The sequence below is a fragment of the Ostrinia furnacalis genome, unplaced genomic scaffold (genome assembly GCF_004193835.3).
Source record: "Ostrinia furnacalis isolate ACB-3 unplaced genomic scaffold, ASM419383v2 OfSCF1084, whole genome shotgun sequence".
NCBI classification, from domain to species: domain Eukaryota; kingdom Metazoa; phylum Arthropoda; class Insecta; order Lepidoptera; family Crambidae; genus Ostrinia; species Ostrinia furnacalis.
The window spans coordinates 812,762-830,546 of NW_021131323.1; the positions used below are offsets into that span (position 1 = coordinate 812,762).

General features: G+C 35.8%; 3 protein-coding genes across 3 annotated transcripts; 1 reads left to right on the forward strand and 2 right to left on the reverse strand.

Moving 5' to 3' along the window:
• The first annotated feature begins 3,948 nt into the window (after positions 1-3,948).
• Positions 3,949-5,912, forward strand: BI-1 (Bax Inhibitor-1). The gene is made up of 5 exons (XM_028302136.1): positions 3,949-4,209; positions 4,693-4,919; positions 5,002-5,228; positions 5,321-5,491; positions 5,735-5,912. Exons 1-5 carry the CDS (start codon positions 4,163-4,165, stop codon positions 5,765-5,767), a joined length of 705 nt encoding a protein of 234 aa, XP_028157937.1. The 5' UTR covers positions 3,949-4,162; the 3' UTR covers positions 5,768-5,912.
• A 727-nt stretch (positions 5,913-6,639) lies between these two features.
• LOC114351086 (probable palmitoyltransferase ZDHHC11B) lies at positions 6,640-8,122 on the reverse strand. The gene has a single exon (XM_028302134.1). The coding sequence runs from the start codon at positions 7,960-7,962 to the stop codon at positions 6,877-6,879; it is 1,086 nt and encodes a 361-aa protein (XP_028157935.1). The 5' UTR covers positions 7,963-8,122; the 3' UTR covers positions 6,640-6,876.
• Positions 8,123-9,268: 1,146 nt separating this feature from the next.
• On the reverse strand, positions 9,269-11,861 carry Dus1 (Dihydrouridine synthase 1). The gene is made up of 7 exons (XM_028302133.1): positions 11,491-11,861; positions 11,228-11,387; positions 10,957-11,152; positions 10,558-10,806; positions 10,162-10,417; positions 9,812-9,976; positions 9,269-9,533 (listed from the first exon to the last, which is right to left on the reverse strand). The coding sequence occupies exons 1-7, from the start codon at positions 11,704-11,706 to the stop codon at positions 9,360-9,362; spliced, it is 1,416 nt and encodes a 471-aa protein (XP_028157934.1). The 5' UTR covers positions 11,707-11,861; the 3' UTR covers positions 9,269-9,359.
• Positions 11,862-17,785: the final 5,924 nt, after the last annotated feature.

Consider the following 17,785-nt stretch of genomic DNA (forward strand, 5'->3'; position numbering starts at 1 on the left):
CAAATTGTCAGTGCCTGTGGCACACGTCTTCGCCTACGCCGACACCGCCGCCATCTGGTCAGTGCCTGTAGGAACTGGTCAGTGCCTGTAGGAACTGGTCAGTGCCTGTAGTCTGCAACCGGGCGGCTGGTAGGCTAAGCTACATACCCAACAGCCATAAGGGTAGTGAGCGGGTTGTAAGATGCTTCCTTGTCAGAAAGACTGGGCCTACCCACTAAAACCGACCAAACGACCTCATAAATGTAGCAGGAAGGCGCTGGGGGCACCAACCGGGCAATATGAAAATCGTTGAGGGAGGCCTAAGTTCATCAGTGGACGTCCTGTGGCTGAAATAGTGAAGATGATGATGACCAACTAAACAACAACTAAAAAAAAAAACGAAACCGAGAACGCGGGACCTCGCTATCAGAGACTGTATCGCATTCCCTGTTCGGTATTTGGCCTGCTCAATGCGGAGTGAACCTCACCCAATAAAAGTTTTACGGCCGAATACTGAAACACTACTCAAATCTGTCACTCAGCTGACGGGCTCCTAAATTTAAGTATCCTTCAATTTTAAATGGTATTCTCAAACGCTACTCAACGGATTTGAAGCCGTGATCAGCTAAGCAGCTCTCAAATGTTTACATAATGGCAACATTTACCAAAAAAAGTATGTTTTCATTTACACAAATGATAACTTTACATCTTTTATCCATTACACGCAGCATCGTTTGGTTATGTATTGCCTTTTATGGAAATATACTCAATCAACTTAACATAGAACAGTTTATTTTTAGTTTCTATTATATATAAATCTCGTTTTATCATATAAAAATAATAATGCTTGCATTTTTATTAAATTAAAAAAATAATTTTAAACATGATACTTTTTATTGTTGAAATCTATTAAGTGGCGATCGTGGACCGAAACGTAACCACAATTTATAGACTTAAAAATGTTGTCATTTTTACGGATTCCATGAGCGCACTTCAAGCTTTAAATCAATTTCCTTTTAAATCCAGAAACCAGTACCCTGTAATATATGACATTAGAAAGTTATTTTATGAATGTATTTCACTTGGCCTGAATGTTTGTTTCGCCTGGATTCCTAGTCACTGTGGGATAAGAGGTAACGAAATTGCAGATCGTCTTGCCAATGAGGCGGTCTCCTGTGGAGATTTGTTTCCCTATCAGAGTTATTGTCATGATCTCCTAGCATTGCCCAAACTTTCTTTAAACTCTTCCTGGCAATCGGATTGGGAAATTAGTTGCAAATCAAAAGGCTTTCTTTTTTCACTTCTTCAGCCACAAATACCTACAAAGCCTTGGTTTTTCAAGTTGAAATTTGATAAGAGAGTTTCTTCATCTATCATACGCATGAGGTTGGGTCACACGTGTACACCCTCTCACCTCGCAAGACTCCATATCATTAATGATGATTCTTGTGAGTGTGGCACCGATTCAGGCACTATCAACCATATTTTCTTCTCCTGTCCTAGTTTTGACCGCTCTGCTTTCCTTCGGGAACTCTCTTCCTTACACATTCCTTTCCCGTCTTCTATAATGTCTCTCCTTTTCCATAAAGATCCTGTTGTATATAATTGTATAGCCAAGTTTATTACTGTAAATAATATAAAGCTTTGATTTGTGTATAAACGTATGTATNGATTATAATGGTTTTCATCACATATATACAGACGCATCTAAACATTCTTGCACAGAAATTACTGGAGTCGGGGTTTTCCACTCGCAGTATAAAATTGTCCAAAAAGTCAAATTACCTCCAGAATCCTCCGTCTTTACGGGGGAATGCTTTGGCCTTTTCAGAGCAATAGAATATGCAAAATTATATAGACTTAAAAATGTTGTCATTTTTACGGATTCCATGAGCGCACTTCAAGCTTTAAATCAATTTCCTTTTAAATNATCCTGAATCCTGATACATAAATTTAGCCTATTAATTTAACACATGTACGACTGTACTCAGTGTTGCACTATCAAATGCAATTGAAGCGCCTCTGTGCCAGGGTTTTTATGTTCCTGGTCAGGCTATAATTTGTGGTATTTTCTGGCGTTACCTGTGGCGTTACTTAATGTACAAGGATAGTATAATACTATAGTCTCGATCAGCAATATAAAAAGTTAAACGTGCATTGAAAGCTTGTTTAATATAGCCTATAGGAATGTCATTTTAAACCAGAGCCCCGATTACGGTAATTTTTAACGTCTCCAATCCAGACACGCTTCTCGATTCTGCGATACGATTGGTCGTTCAACAGCGTACGTCAGCTGTTTTGACCAATCGTATCGCGGAATCGATGAAACGCATCTGGATTGGAAACGTTAAAAGTTACCGTAATCGGGGCTCTGACACGCTTCATCGATTCTGCGATACGATTGATCAAAACAGCTGACGTACGCTGTTGAACGACCAATCGTATCGCAGAATCGAGAAGCGTGTCTGGATTGGAGACGTTAAAAATTACCGTAATCGGGGCTCTGGTTTAAAATGACATTCCTATAGGCTATATTAAACAAGCTTTCAATGCACGTTTAACTTTTTATATTGCTGATCGAGACTATAGTATTATACTATCCTTGTACATTAAGTAACGCCACAGGTAACGCCAGAAAATACCACAAATTATAGCCTGACCAGGAACATAAAAACCCTGGCACAGAGGCGCTTCAATTGCATTTGATAGTGCAACACTGAGTACAGTCGTACATGTGTTAAATTAATAGGCTAAATTTATGTATCAGGATTCAGGATTACGAGCTAATTTGATATTTTCATAAATTAACGAAAAATATTATTAAAGAGAACCTGGTTTAAATAAATTAAATGAAACCATCAATCGAGCTAGTAGGATTTATTTTATTGTTCATCAATAATCAAATTCAGAACATGAATATTCAACTGCAATGTCTGCTCATGGACGCTTCAAACTCGGTACTTCTTTCCCAATTCCATAAAATTCAAAACTTAGAAAGTGACAAAAAACTTTAAAATAGGTAGTTGAAACAGACTACAGCTAATTTTCATAGTGGACTGTACCATACGATAAACGTGTCAGTCAATTTGACAACCTTTGTCGGAAACATTGTTCAATGAAAATATTGTCCGAACCCTTAGTATTTTTCTTCGACAAATACATTAACACATCGTGAACCACTTTTCTTTCACGACTATAAAATATTTTAGCAATTTAATTCACGAAATCAATTGCACACATTTAAAATAAAGTTTGTTTACACTTTGACAACAATAGACTGACATGCATGGTGACATGTGAATGAAGTTTTCAGTTACTGTTGCCATTAAAAGAAATTAGTACCATTAGTTTTCCGCAACATGGCGAGGGTTTTTATGTTCCTGGTCAGGCTATATATTATAATATGCGTTACAATCATAGAACACGTAAGTATTGTAGTCTTATTTTTATAGTACGTGGTGCCCAAAAAATTATTAAAATAAATTATCACAAGTTCGGAACACAATTATCTCCTTGCGCCGAGCTGATTTCGGAACTCACCGTGTTGGTTTGCTATTGGCTAATGAATTTTACGTCACAAATGTCAATAGCACCAACCATAGTGATGTAGCAATGGAATTAAATAAGAATATATCGATATTTTATTTTTATATTACATTATTATTTCAATAATCGCTCACGGAATCATTTCCGTACTTCAGAGATTGTATCGGTGCGATTATCTATGTGTGATGATAAAATAATAACCCATCATCATAGAGCAAATAATAAATATTGAATTTTAAAAGATAAATTAATTATACATATACATAAATGTTAAACCCTCACGGAAACAATTTTATTTAGGTCTATTTGACTTTATCTTCATCAAGAATGATTATACTAAAAATAAAGAAAAAAACTATTTATAAAGATTGAACAATCGATAAAATAATTATTATCATTGACGTACATCACTAGACGCAAGTACAAAATATCCCAGCTGTCACATTTTCCATAGAATTATCAATTTAGCTGCTTGCTCTGCGTAATTACGAAGTAAACGTTATTTAGTGACCAAGCCTCTTTTACGTGGTTCTGTACTAAATCCCAGTTATTAAGTTAGTTTATCATTCTTCTGCGATTGTTTTTCAACTGGATTGCTCAATAACTTGATTGTTTTACTTGAAAGCTAGAATTCAATATGACACCCAACATCCAGACTTTTATCAATAGCTTCCAAAATAGACTGTGAGTATTAATTATCTAAGCTTCTTAGAAAAAAATGCTAACCAGAATAAATTAATTTAAATTTGTAATTCAAATCTGGGGGATGGATACGTCCTACGTGACTTCTATGTAGGTCATTGTGTATTTTCTCGTTCATTCTAGACGTATCCACAAACGCATAATTGTGTTAATATCATGAGCAAATGAACAACGAAGAGTTTGCATTTAACTTTACTGAGTAAAGTCAGCTGCTTTTTAATGAAAATGAATTGGAGGAGGAGGAGGTTTATGATATACCATATCCACATTAAAATGTGTACCTACTAGCATTTTGTTAACATATACCTACCCTATAATGTTTAATCAGCTGTGCGCATCTTCAATTACCTCTATCTTTAAATCTGTTTTATTCAGAAGTGTATTTTAGTCATTTATATTATTGACCTTGAGCACTAATACAGTGAATGATGAAATACTGACAAAGTTTTTGTGTATTGCTTACAGTGAACCTCCAGTTCGTCAACATCTCAAAAATGTTTACGGAACACTGATGATGACTTGTGCTTCGGCATCTGCTGGTGTCTATGTGGACATGTTCACAAGATTCCAAGCTGGATTCCTCTCAGCAATCATTGGAGCTGGCCTGATGCTCATGCTTATTGCTACTCCAGACAATGGCAAAAACACAAATCAAAGACTTGCATATCTCTTAGGATTTGGTTTAACTTCAGGTATGTAAGAAACAAGTAACTCATTTGTGCTCTTTCACATATTTCATTCATTATTTTATCATGTGCTTATTTTATTCTACAGGTATGAGCATGGGACCCTTGATGGAGTATGTCAGTGTTGTGGATCCATCAATAATAGTGACAGCGCTCTTGGGTACCACACTAGTGTTTGTGTGCTTCTCAGTGGCAGCAATGCTGGCTGAGCGTGGTAGCTGGCTGTTCCTTGGTGGTACTCTTATGACACTACTTACTTCTATGTCCCTGATGACTATTTTCAACCTGTTCATGCAATCACATTTCCTTTACCAAGTAAGTTATGGAACAAAATATTATAATATACTGTATTTATATTTTATATTGTTTGTTAATGATGTAATTAACATGCTTCTTATTCTTTTTAGGCCCACCTTTACCTTGGCCTAATGTTGATGTGTGGATTTGTACTATTCGACACACAACTTATCATCGAGAAACGCCGAATGGGAAGCAAGGACTTTGTTCAACATGCCCTCGAATTGTTCATTGACTTTATTGGCATGTTCAGAAGACTGGTCATCATTTTAACACAAAAGGTAAGAAATATATGTATTTATTTGGATTGAAATATAATATTTTATGTTCAATCATAAAAAAATATCATATTAAACATTAAAAGGCATTTTACTATTGAAATTATATTCAACCATAGTTTATGTTTTTAGTTAAAACTATTGACATCTTAGGTAATTTAAATTTCATCATTTTGTTCATGCTTTGAATCATGCATGCATGACTTTGCCTTTTGTCTAATGAACAACAATGTTTACTTGTTTCAGGAGGAGCAAAATCGTCGCCGCAAACGTGATTAAACCCTGGTTTGACTGTAACTTATTTTGAGGAAATTTATATTCCAAAAATATTTGTTTATTACATATTATAATACTGTTTTAAAATGTTTGATTAATTATTGAAGGTGTAAATTAAAACTGGTTGGAATAAAAATATTTTACTGATTTTAATTCTTTCACCTGACATTTTTTTTGACCCTGCTGGATATTAACTTTCACATAGAGAGGGAAATGTTTCCACATTATATTTTTTATGCTAAGTCACTTGTTTATCTTATCATGTAACAAAAATATTGTAAAGCCAGACATCTCAATTTTTAGCAGAATTACTTGGATTCCTGCATATAAAATGCTAATATCTGCCATAGGTATTTAAAACTTACAAAATGCTTAGCAAGAAAAAACATTTTAGTTCTAAGTTTATTTATGATTTCCTTGAATATGAGTTCTAGAAAACTGTCTTTATTCATCATACTGTATTAGATTACGTCATCACAGCGACAAAGGCCATTAGTGATGATGCAAAGAGATTTCGTAAGCGGAAAAATATACGTAAGTAGATATTTATTAAAAATGTCACTCATCACTGGGTGCGATTGCATAGGAAATCTCTAGGCTAGGCCATTCGTATTATAAATGTAGACCAAGGTGTAATGGTCAAAACCGGATTCTGTGGGGAGATGCCCAACTACATATTATTATTATTATGAACTCCATATAGAATTACACCATTTACACCTAATCGAAGAAATTGTTCTCATAGAATCAATCATAAAGCACCATTCATCTTATAAGCCGGTACCATAGGTACCATTAATTGGCCGACAAGCACGTTTCAATATGTAACGTATTAAAATGCGTTTAAATGTAAGTACCTACCTACGTAGCTGCCGTTACACGAATGGGTACGAAATTAGAACTATTTTTGTAGTACATAACGTTTTATTGTAATTATTATCAATAATATACTTATCGAAGTGTTATATTTTTATAAAAATACATGTTATTACAATAGGTTCTTGAAAAGGCACTAATTGGACGATTGTAGGAGTTGATCAAAAAGTATCAATGCTACGATATCAACAACTTTTCGCCATTTAAAATGCCATGCAATGTCCACGTTCATGCCGTTAACTATGTTCTTCTTGGGGATGTATTTTGTTTTTGTCATACATAAAAATCTTTCTGGCCTTTTCCAACTCATTATTAACTAATATACTAATTAAATTTGCTACGTTTGTATCACTGGTTGCTGGGGAAGTGTTTAACTTATCCATTCTCGTGCTCGATGTCGGATCTGACGGTTCCCTCTCAGAATTTCTTGATTTAAGATTCTTAGCTTTGGATTTGCTTAACATGTACGATTTCTTAGACAATTTTGCTCTACTACATGGGCACTTTCTCATACACTGCGGAATCACAGAAGGCGGAGTGCCACTTCGTAAAATATACTCATACGTCGAAACACCTAAGGCTGATATGTAAATATGAAAACATAACAAATGTAACAACGCACATCCGATTGCTAAAGCACTTACACCAAATATAACTAAAAATAATAAAAACATAATCGAATTCTTACAATACTTTCCCTCCAAGTCCACATTTGTTCGGTTTGTAGTGTTACAATTAATAATATCTTGAGTTTCTGGACTTAGCTGTTGGGGATACGTAAGAAATATCACTATATCAACTAAACACAAAGACGAGGTGAAAAGTGCCAGTGTCAAGGCTGTCGTGACGCTCGCGATGAAGGCTCCGTAGTTCCTGCGCCCCACACAGCTGTTGAGCCACTTGCAGTGGTGGTCGAAGTGGTCCACGCACTTATTGCACAAACTGCAATGTTTGGTTTTCTTGCTGCTTGTAAATATGTTGCACAGATGGCACCTACCATTTTCAATAACGTGGGCGTGGATATTACGGTCGAATTCTGGAACTGTATTAATTTCGAGCTTTCGAAGTTCTTCCTCACTGGGGTCCAGTAGAGATGCAGTTAGGTGTGACACCGTATGTGATACATACAATGCGATGTATATTATTTGAGATGCTATTTTTAGCTTATCAAACTGTATCCGTACAAGAACCACAAAGTTTATAACGCCAGTAGTAACAAAAACTATCCATCCAATGATCTGCTGATAGTTGAGAGGTAGTTGCAAACCATTTATCCTCCTTTGAGCTCTGTGTTCTTGATCCGGGGAACAACATTTGGGCATTTGTATGCCTACCAATTACTAAAAGACTGTCTTTGTTTTAAATATCGAAATCGAAATGACATCATGCTACACCTCCAGTACCGATAACAGAGTGCGCGCGCAACCACAATTAATATTGGGGAAAAGTTGACCATGAGCTTTATTGTCTCAACTCCTACAAATTAACCTAATAGCTATTCAGCTTAGTGGGTATAAATACAATGCGCAGCATTGTAGACACTAGACGTAATTATAATTCAAAGGCAAACAGTTTAATTAAGTACTTATTCCATTAGTAAGCCAATGTTATTCTTTATTGGTTACCATGGCGACTATAGCATTTGGGCTGTAATAAGTATTACCAAAGGTGGTGAAAGTATCACATTTATATTAGGTGTAAACTTCGATAATGGAGGAGAGAGTATCCATGTCGTCGATTTGTGAGATACGAAATCCTGCTAATATTATAAATGCGAAAGTTTGTATGGATGTCTGGATGTGAACATGTTTGTTACTCTTTCACGCAAAAACCACTGAACGGATTTTAATGAAACCGATTTTCAACCGACTTCAAAAAAAGGAGGAGGTTCTCAATTCGACCCGTATGTTTTTTTTTCTATGTTTGTTACGCGATAACTCCGCCAATTATGAACCGATTTGAACAAATCTTTTTTCGACGTATAGGTAATACCTCAAGGGTGGTCCCATTTAAATTTAATAATAAAAAAAAAGAAAATTGGGGATGAACTTTTTTATACGCAATATCTCCGCCGATTTATGAACCAATTTGAACGATTATTTTTTTGTTGAATAGGTATTATTTGTGTTCACGCATTTGAAGTCGGTTTTTTTTTAAGTTATTAATAAAATAAAACGTTACATAATACAATTTCTTAACGTTAAGAGTCGCGTCTCAAACTAAATTATAAATAACTGACTTTAAAAAACTTAAACCTTAGACAGTTTGATTTTTTTTATATTATTTAAAAAACTACACTCTGTATTACACCAGGTACAAGAATAAATTAACTGGTACCTGATGCTAAACCACTCGTTTGTAAAAAAAGTTAAAAAAAAGTCGTTTCGTAGTGGTAGGGTGAGGTGCGTAATCTCTAAAAGGGGAGGAGGTCCCCTTCCGAAATAGTTTGAAGAAGAATGCTACACTTTAGTACTTGGTAGTGTATTATAAATAAGCCACACACAGCAGTTATTGCTCAAAGGTGTTTTCATTATCTTCTTTCAAATAGTAAACAAAGGCATATAATGTTCTTATCTAGTGCAGCTGAATCATATTATGTATTTAGGTAGATAAATAATAAGATACTGATAAAAAGTAATGTCAAATGTATATTATCTACATAGATCTAAATATGTACAGAGCATTCGAATAATATCCTTGCATACTTTAAAGCTTATACCTATGTTTCGGCTGCGTGACAGACTTGCTCATCCACAGTATTTAGCTGAGCGAAGTTTTTAGCCATTTCACGACGAGTGTGGACAAGTATTCTGTGACCTTTGCAATCCAAATCTTCTTCAAAGCATTTGTTTCTGCAACACTTTTTGCAGAGCTGATAAACACACTTGCCACCCTAAAACATGAATAGAATTCGAATAATTAAGTTATCAAAATAAAAACTAAATAACTTTAGAGAAAATTAAGAAAGAAAGCAAGAAAAAATGTTTATTCAGTATCATCTACAATACAATCATAAAATTAAATGTTGAACTCTCAGTACAAGTTTGGGCATTGTTAATTAGGTAGGATTTTAATAGCTGTTTAAATAACTATGGAGATGATGTTGTTTACTTAAACCCTGATAAATGCTTTAGAGTAAGAATATTGTTTTGTCCTAGAAACTATACTTACAAGTGGATTAGGACAAGTGAGATTGACACATATTTCACCACTTCTCCCAGTTTGCTTGTCATCTTTTGCTGGTCTTCTCATGATTTTTCTCAGTTTTTTCATCTTTTTCCTAGATATGCAATTCCCATCTATGTCTTCATAGTCTCTCTTATTGTTATTTTCAATCTAGAAATAAATCCAAAAATTTAGTTTGGTATTTAAGTTAATTTAATAATAAAGTTAATTTGGAATATACTAATTATATTATGTGGATCATTAACAGTATTGTAAACCTAAATAACACTTGAAAAATAAACTTGAAAATAACTAGTTCTTGCAATAAACTCTAAATATTTAATACCTGGATGTACCTGGACTTTACTTAGTGTTTCCATTTTCTGGGTATGGGCTTCAGGGGACATTCTGACATATGGTTGACATATCCATGGAGGAAGTATTAAATTATATCCTTGTCGAGTTATGTTTTCACAATCTTCAAGGGTTAATGTACCTTCATGGTAATCCTTGTACTTATCTCTGATTGTTACACACACTTGTCTAAAGTCATTTATATTTTGTCCTGTAGCTAATAGTTGTCGAGCATCATTGTTATGTTCAAATGTAAATCTGCAAAATAAAATTGTGATTAACTCTTTAAAGAGTAATAATTTAGTTAACTAAATATTTTATAGAATTTTCTGGCTCATGTGAATTAAAAACTATAACATAAATTGAAGTTATATAACTACATAACATTGTAGTCTTACATTTTGTGAAATATTTTAAATAGATGTCCTCTCATGTATGATGTGGGACATGGATACTGTTCAACTAAATCCAAATATTCCCCTGCCATCTCCCAAGAAACCGGGTTGATTCCTTCAAATAGAGCTGGATTTGTGAGTGTTCCTTCAGCACTCATCACACCATCAACTTTAGTGGTCTCTAAACATCTATACACATCTTCTAAACATTGTATATTTCCATTAGCAAACATAGGAATTGATACAGCCTCTCTGAAAACAGAAATAAAGAAAATTTGTAAAAAAAAATTAAACTAATTAACCATGGACTAGTGTATTTTGGCAGTAAATTGTATTTTTATGATTATTTTAGATATAATTTATGGAGTAAAAATTTATTTATTTATTTCAAGTGTAACATACCTTACAGCCTTGATGTGTTTCCAACTGGCAATGCCAGTAAGTGGCCCCTTCTGTTCCCTTGTTCTGCCATGGACAGTGAGCAACTTGCATCCTGCTTCTTGCAGCATCAGTGCATACTGCACAGACTTCTCAATATCCTCAAATATTCTAACTTTGCATGTAATTGGTATTGACACAGCTTTTGACATGGCTCTAACTGCAACAGTAAGTAGTAAGATATCAAAACTTTTACAGATTAAGTTGATAATTAAAGTGTTGAAAACATACATACCTATATCTTGCAACAGTTTCCATTCATCTTGAAGGAATGACCCATATCTGCCTCGCTTTGCTATTGATTGTGGGCAGCCAAGATTGATATCAATAGCATCACATTGATCTTCAACCATCTTTGCTGCAGCAGCCATAATTTCTGGATTATTTCCACAAAACTGCAATTGGAAAAGGTGAATATTAAAGGATAATGTTATAATTTATTACATTATAAACATGTGCATTATAACAAAATTAAGGAAAGTTTATGGCTGTACCTACCTGTACTATCAGAGGTCTGTCCTCAGCACAAGTAACCATACTATCTTTTCTATACTTAGGATCTTTGGTAAACACATTACTATGAAACATTGGCGTGTAACATAGGTGGGCGCCATGTCTCCGGCAAAGAAGCCGCCACGCCAGCTCACTGGCATCGACCATTGGAGCCACCACAAAGGAAGGCTTGCCAATAGACTCGAACCAATCCCACGACATCGCAGTTTGTTGCTGCTCAGTAGATATAGTAATATAGGAAGAAGCAGCTGCGGACAAATTTAAGATAAAATATAATATTATCAGTAATACAATCTATCTAGACTTTGTAAAAATTAAACGAGATAAACAACAATCCAATGCAAATCATAGAGAAAAGTAATATACATGATGCAAATTGCAAACCCTGTCACTGTCATGTCATCCAAAACCAAATCCAACACGTGTTTTTGACAGCATCCGTCACCTGCATAGATATAATAATCTAATAGATTTGTAGTAGCTAGCTATGTTAATTTAACTGGATCAAGATTGGTGAGTGAGAATGGATTTACACGCAGATATGGATTTACACGAAGATTTACAGTAGACGTTTTTGGTTGCGTTTGTCCCACCAACCCCTAGAAACCTAACAACACCGTCAGAATGTCCGCACCAAATTGTTGATAATAATTAATAACATATAAGTTGACCAATAACCCTGCAAATAGCTCACTGGTTGATGTTAAATCTCTGGTGTGACTTTTTGGCGGGAAGTTGAAAAGGGCGGTCTATCTGTTTTTATTTAATTCGTATTTTATTGTTAGTTTGTGTATATTTTGTAAAAAAATTGTTGTAAATTAGTAATTTAGTGTGATTAGTGTATATATTATATAGGGGTAAGTCCATTTGCATATTTATAAACTATGGAGACGGAACCAGCTCCTGACCCTGATCCTCCCCCAGCCACTCCACAATCTCAGTCCAATCCTTTATTGACCTTAATAGAGGCTGATAATTTCATATCTAACCAACATGTAAAAGAATTTGAGTCATTTAAACTAGTAACAAATAGAAAAACTGAGAAAAAAATTAACAAACATTTATTAAAGACCAAATCCTCTCCTAAAATGCACATTACCACTGCTTTTCAAGAAATTTTAACGCAAGCTCCTCCAGCCCCGGTGATCCAACATTCTCAACAGAATAACCATATAATAGGCAGAAACAATTACCAGGATCAGGATGCAGGTCCTTTTCTGGTACATGTCCAACAAAAAGAAACTCCCAACTCTGGCTCCACTCTTCACCCCATCAAATTTGGGAATTTTCTATTCAGAAATAATTTAAAAAATATTTTGGATGATGGCATTAAACGAATAGGGCGAAATCGATTGGCAGTGACATTCAAAACACCTGGTGCGGCAAACTCATTTTTGTGTAATCCAATTATATTACATGATTATGTTTTATCTATCCCAACATACAATATCACCAAAATGGGCATTGTCAAAGGCATTCCCTGCGAATGGTCGCATGAAGAGATTGTAGGAAATTTAAGAGTTCCTGAAGGCTTTGGTCCAATCATTCGGTCTCGCCGGCTTAGCCGCAAAGTTACATCACTTGAAGGCCCTAAATGGTTGCCTACTCAGACGGTAGTCCTTACATTCGATGGTCAAGCTCTTCCTCCCCGAATTTATTCCTTTTTTTCCTCACTGCCTGTTGACCAGTACATATTCCCAACAATTCAGTGTTTTAACTGTTGTCGTTTTGGACATACCAGGGTTCAATGCAGAAGCAAACCCAGGTGCTTTAAATGCACCGGGGACCACTCAGGCTCTAATTGCGACGAGACAGATGTTTCCTGCATTAATTGTGCAGGGAAACATCAAGCAAATGAACAAACCTGTCCCGAATTTATACGACAAAAAAACATAAAGCATTATATGTCAGTTAACACAGTATCATATCTAGAAGCCTCTAAACAGTTTCCATTCACTAAGTCATACTCAGATGTCACAGCTAGTTCTCCCAAATCACCTTCACCTTCAAAACCTGTAACAGAACAAAATTCATACAAAAAGACAGTTTTTATAAATAGGAAAAGAATTACTCAGCTCCCACCAGGCTATGACAAGAAAGCACACGAGTCTTTAATTGATCATATTCCATCTCCACAAAATGGTTGTGGTTTCTTGTCTGAGCCCTCATCTGCAGGGGACTCTCACTCTGTCTCCTCTCAGGATCTAAATAATCTGCTGTCTTCATTGATTAATATTATAGTTAACTCTGCATTACCGTACTCCGTTGCCATTTCTTTAATTAACAACTTGTCAGTCTCTATTTATAACATTATCAAAAATGGATCAAATCCTCCAGTGGAATTGTAGAAGCATTTCGTCTAAAACAATTGAACTCATTACATTAATTAACCAACACCAGCCATTTGCCATAGCTGTCTCTGAAACCTGGCTGAAGCCAGGCTATAACTTTAGAGTTCGTGGCTATTCAGTCTTGAGAGATGACAGAGATGATGGGTGGGGTGGTGCCGCTCTACTGATTAAAAAACATTACTTATTTACATCACTAGCACTTCCTTCCTACAATAATAATCACTTGAATGCAGTAGCTGCAAAAATTGGGGATATTTCAGTACTGTCTGTATACATTTCTTGCAAAGATTCATCTGTTATTCCGATTTTAAGAAATTTAATCCTATCTCTTCCTGCGCCTGTGTTAATTTTAGGTGATTTTAATGCACACCATTCTCTTTGGGGTGCACCAGTCAATGATTCATTTGGTAGTGATCTTGTGGAGCTTATAGACGAGTTAAATCTGTGCGTTTTAAACGATGGTTCAGCAACAAGGAGACCCTGTCCCGGCCAATCTTTAAGTTTTGTCGATATCTCACTTTGTTCACCTACGCTATCTTTGAGTCTGAGTTGGAGATGTTTATCATCCACTTATGGTAATGACCATGTTCCGATTGTCATTACGTTACCAAAGAACAACCGTTCTGTAGATCCACTTCCTCCCTTGCGTAAATATGTGATTGGTATTCATTTAGCATATCTGTTGAGCAGAAAGTCAAGTTATTGCCGAGTTTGTAAAGATAACCTCAATAACTCATTTGACAGCTTAGTGTCAGCCATTCAATCATCAGCTGATGCAGTTTTTAAACGTAAAAATGTTGCCAACAATAAAGCGGTGCGGCTCAGGCGAGCAGTGATCGCGTCCGCTTCTGCCTCCGCAGCAGTAGCGTCCTGCTGCAATGCACGTTCCTTTTCCTTGAGCGTCTGTGCGGCCGCTCGTCTCGCCGCCACCTCCTTATTACCCTCACCGCCTTGGTGGGATCCAGAATGCACGGCGGCTATTAAAAAAAGAAAAGATGCCGAAAAAGCATGTCGCGATTCACTAAGTATGGAAAACTATTTAAAGTTAAAAAATGTTACTGCTGCAACCAAGCGGTTGTTGAGGAAAAAAAAGAAAGCTGGCTGGCAAAAGTTCTGTTCTTCTTTGTCGCCAGACACTCCACTCACTATTGTTTGGAACAATATTAAACGTTTTCGATCTTCTTTATCAATCGCAAATCGTAACTCTTTTAGTTTAGACTGGGTAAATGCTTTTACAAACAAATTAGCTCCTAACTACGTTCCTAACGCTACTCAAATGCCTTACACATATTCACTTTCTAATAATAACTGTTCTAACGACTATTTTAGCTCGCCATTTTCTATGAGAGAACTAAAATTAGTTTTAGAGCATGTATCAGATTCCTGCCCTGGCCAAGACAGCATTCCATACTCGTTTTTATCACATCTTACTGCGCCTTCTCTTTGTTATTTGTTAGATATTATTAATATTGTAATTGAATCCGGCTTAATTCCCTCTGCTTGGAAAATTCATATTATTATTCCTATTCTTAAACCTTTCAAAAATCCTGCAGAACCATCCTCTTATAGGCCAATAGCATTAGCATCCGTATTTTCTAAAATTGCCGAACACTTAATTAAAAATAGATTAGAATGGTTCTTAGAGCGAAATAATTTGTTGGGTAAAACTCAGTTTGGTTTTAGAAAAGGTAAAAGTACAGCGGATAGTTTGAGTATATTTTCTACAGACCTTCTTCTAGCGTTCTCAGAAAATAAATCAGTAACAGCAGCATTTTTAGATATAGAGTCCGCTTATGACAATGTTAATTTATTAATCTTAAAACAAAAATTAGAATCGCTACAAATCCCTTTTAATTTTACAAATTTCATTTTCAATCTTTTTACTGAACGAATGGTTACTGTGAGAGTTCCTGGTACTGATAACATCAAGCGATTTTTGTGGAAAGGTGTCCCTCAAGGATCCGTCCTAAGCCCTCTATTGTACGATGTGTATACTAGTGAACTCGAACGCGTTATTGCCCCTTCCTGTTCAATTCTACAATATGCTGATGATGTCTTAGTATACTCAGTTGATAATTGTATTGCTACGGCTTCTTCGACACTAGAAGAATCTCTAAACAACCTATCCCTGTGGTTATCAAAGCATGATTTATCCCTATCCGTCTCAAAAAGTACTATAGTGGTATTCTCTAGGAAAAGGTTGATTCCGGATATAATTATTAAAGTCAATGGCAATCAGCTTCCCATCGCTAATGAAATTTCTTTCTTGGGAAGGAAGTTTGATAGTAAATGTAATGGCCAATCTCATATCAACTACACCGTGGACAAATGTGAGAAAGGTTTAAATGTCATGAGAGCTCTTTCAGGGGTGTGGTGGGGTGCTCATCCTACGACTCTTAAGCTTGTTTACAACGCATTAGTACGAAGTCTTTTAGATTACGGCTCCTTCACGAACAGCTTGGCCTGTAACACTGCCCTTAGGAAATTTGACTTGGTACAATCCCGTAGCCTCAGAATTATACTTGGTGCTATGAGAAGTACACCAGTCAACGCCTTGCAGGTAGAGGGTGCAGATCCTCCATTGAACATGCGTCGACAATACCTTTCAGACAGGTTCATCTTTAAAACTGCCCAATTCACAGACCATCCTCTCTTCGGCAAACTTCAAACTCTAAACGAATTCATCAACTGCAACTAGAGATGGGTTTCCACCCGGGTAAAAACCCACATGAGGGTAAAAACCCAATAAAAACCCGTTTCATTCCACCCGTGGGTGTTTACACCGGGTGAAAACAAATAATTTTATAATTATTTCAATTGGTATCTTTTCTTTATTTTTATTGAATTTTTCTCATTTAAGTTTATTGATTAATAAGTAATAAGTCAAATTTAACACTAATATGCATTTATATCGTGGCCAAATCGTAAAATTGATCACGTTATGATGATGTGACCAATTATTTTATAAAATGGTGTTATTTCAAGAATATTTGAACCGATTTAGAAGAAATTTAGTAAGAACACAATAATTTGTGATCATGGCAAGGACATGGAGGGGGGGGGGGGGTGATGCCAAAGATGCCAAACTCTCTCTTTGATGACATTACGGTATAAAGTTACAAATAACAACACCAACTACAAAGTACTTCTGCTTAAAAACTTGCTCTCTCCGCCACTGTAACGCATTGTAACGTTTTTCAAGACCTCCTCTCCCCCCAGATTGCATTACGTAACACTAGAACGCCCCCTTAGCAACAAATACCACTTCTCACTTTAAAAAAACGCTATTTTTGTTTTCACCCACCAGAATGGGTGATAATGGGTAAAAACCGGGTTTTTACCCAAATCACCCAGTTTTAACCCAATCGGGTGAAATGGGTTTTTACCCACTACCCATCTCTACTTGCAGGTAGAGGGTGCAGATCCTCCATTGAACATGCGTCGGCAATACCTTTCAGACAGGTTCATCTTTAAAACTGCCCAATTCACAGACCATCCTCTCTTCGGCAAACTTCAAACTCTAAACGAATTCATCAACGGTAACTAGAGATGGGTTTCCACCCGGGTAAAAACCCACATGAGGGTAAAAACCCAATAAAAACCCGTTTCATTCCACCCGTGGGTGTTTACACCGGGTGAAAACAAATAATTTTATAATTATTTCAATTGGTATCTTTTCTTTATTTTTATTGAATTTTTCTCATNTTGAACTCTGATAACTTTGTCGGATCTGCCTTTTTAAGACAGTCTACAGGTTATTTTAAACTTTTTAAGTATCCAAGTTTGGCTTCCAATTATAGCGGCGAAGGTTTGGCCATCTTGGAATGTATTAAGTACATTTTAGAGCAGAAAATAAGTAATTCTCTGATATTATCAGACTCTCTGAGTTTTCTACAATCTCTTCTGGCGAACCCTTTCAATAAAAATTT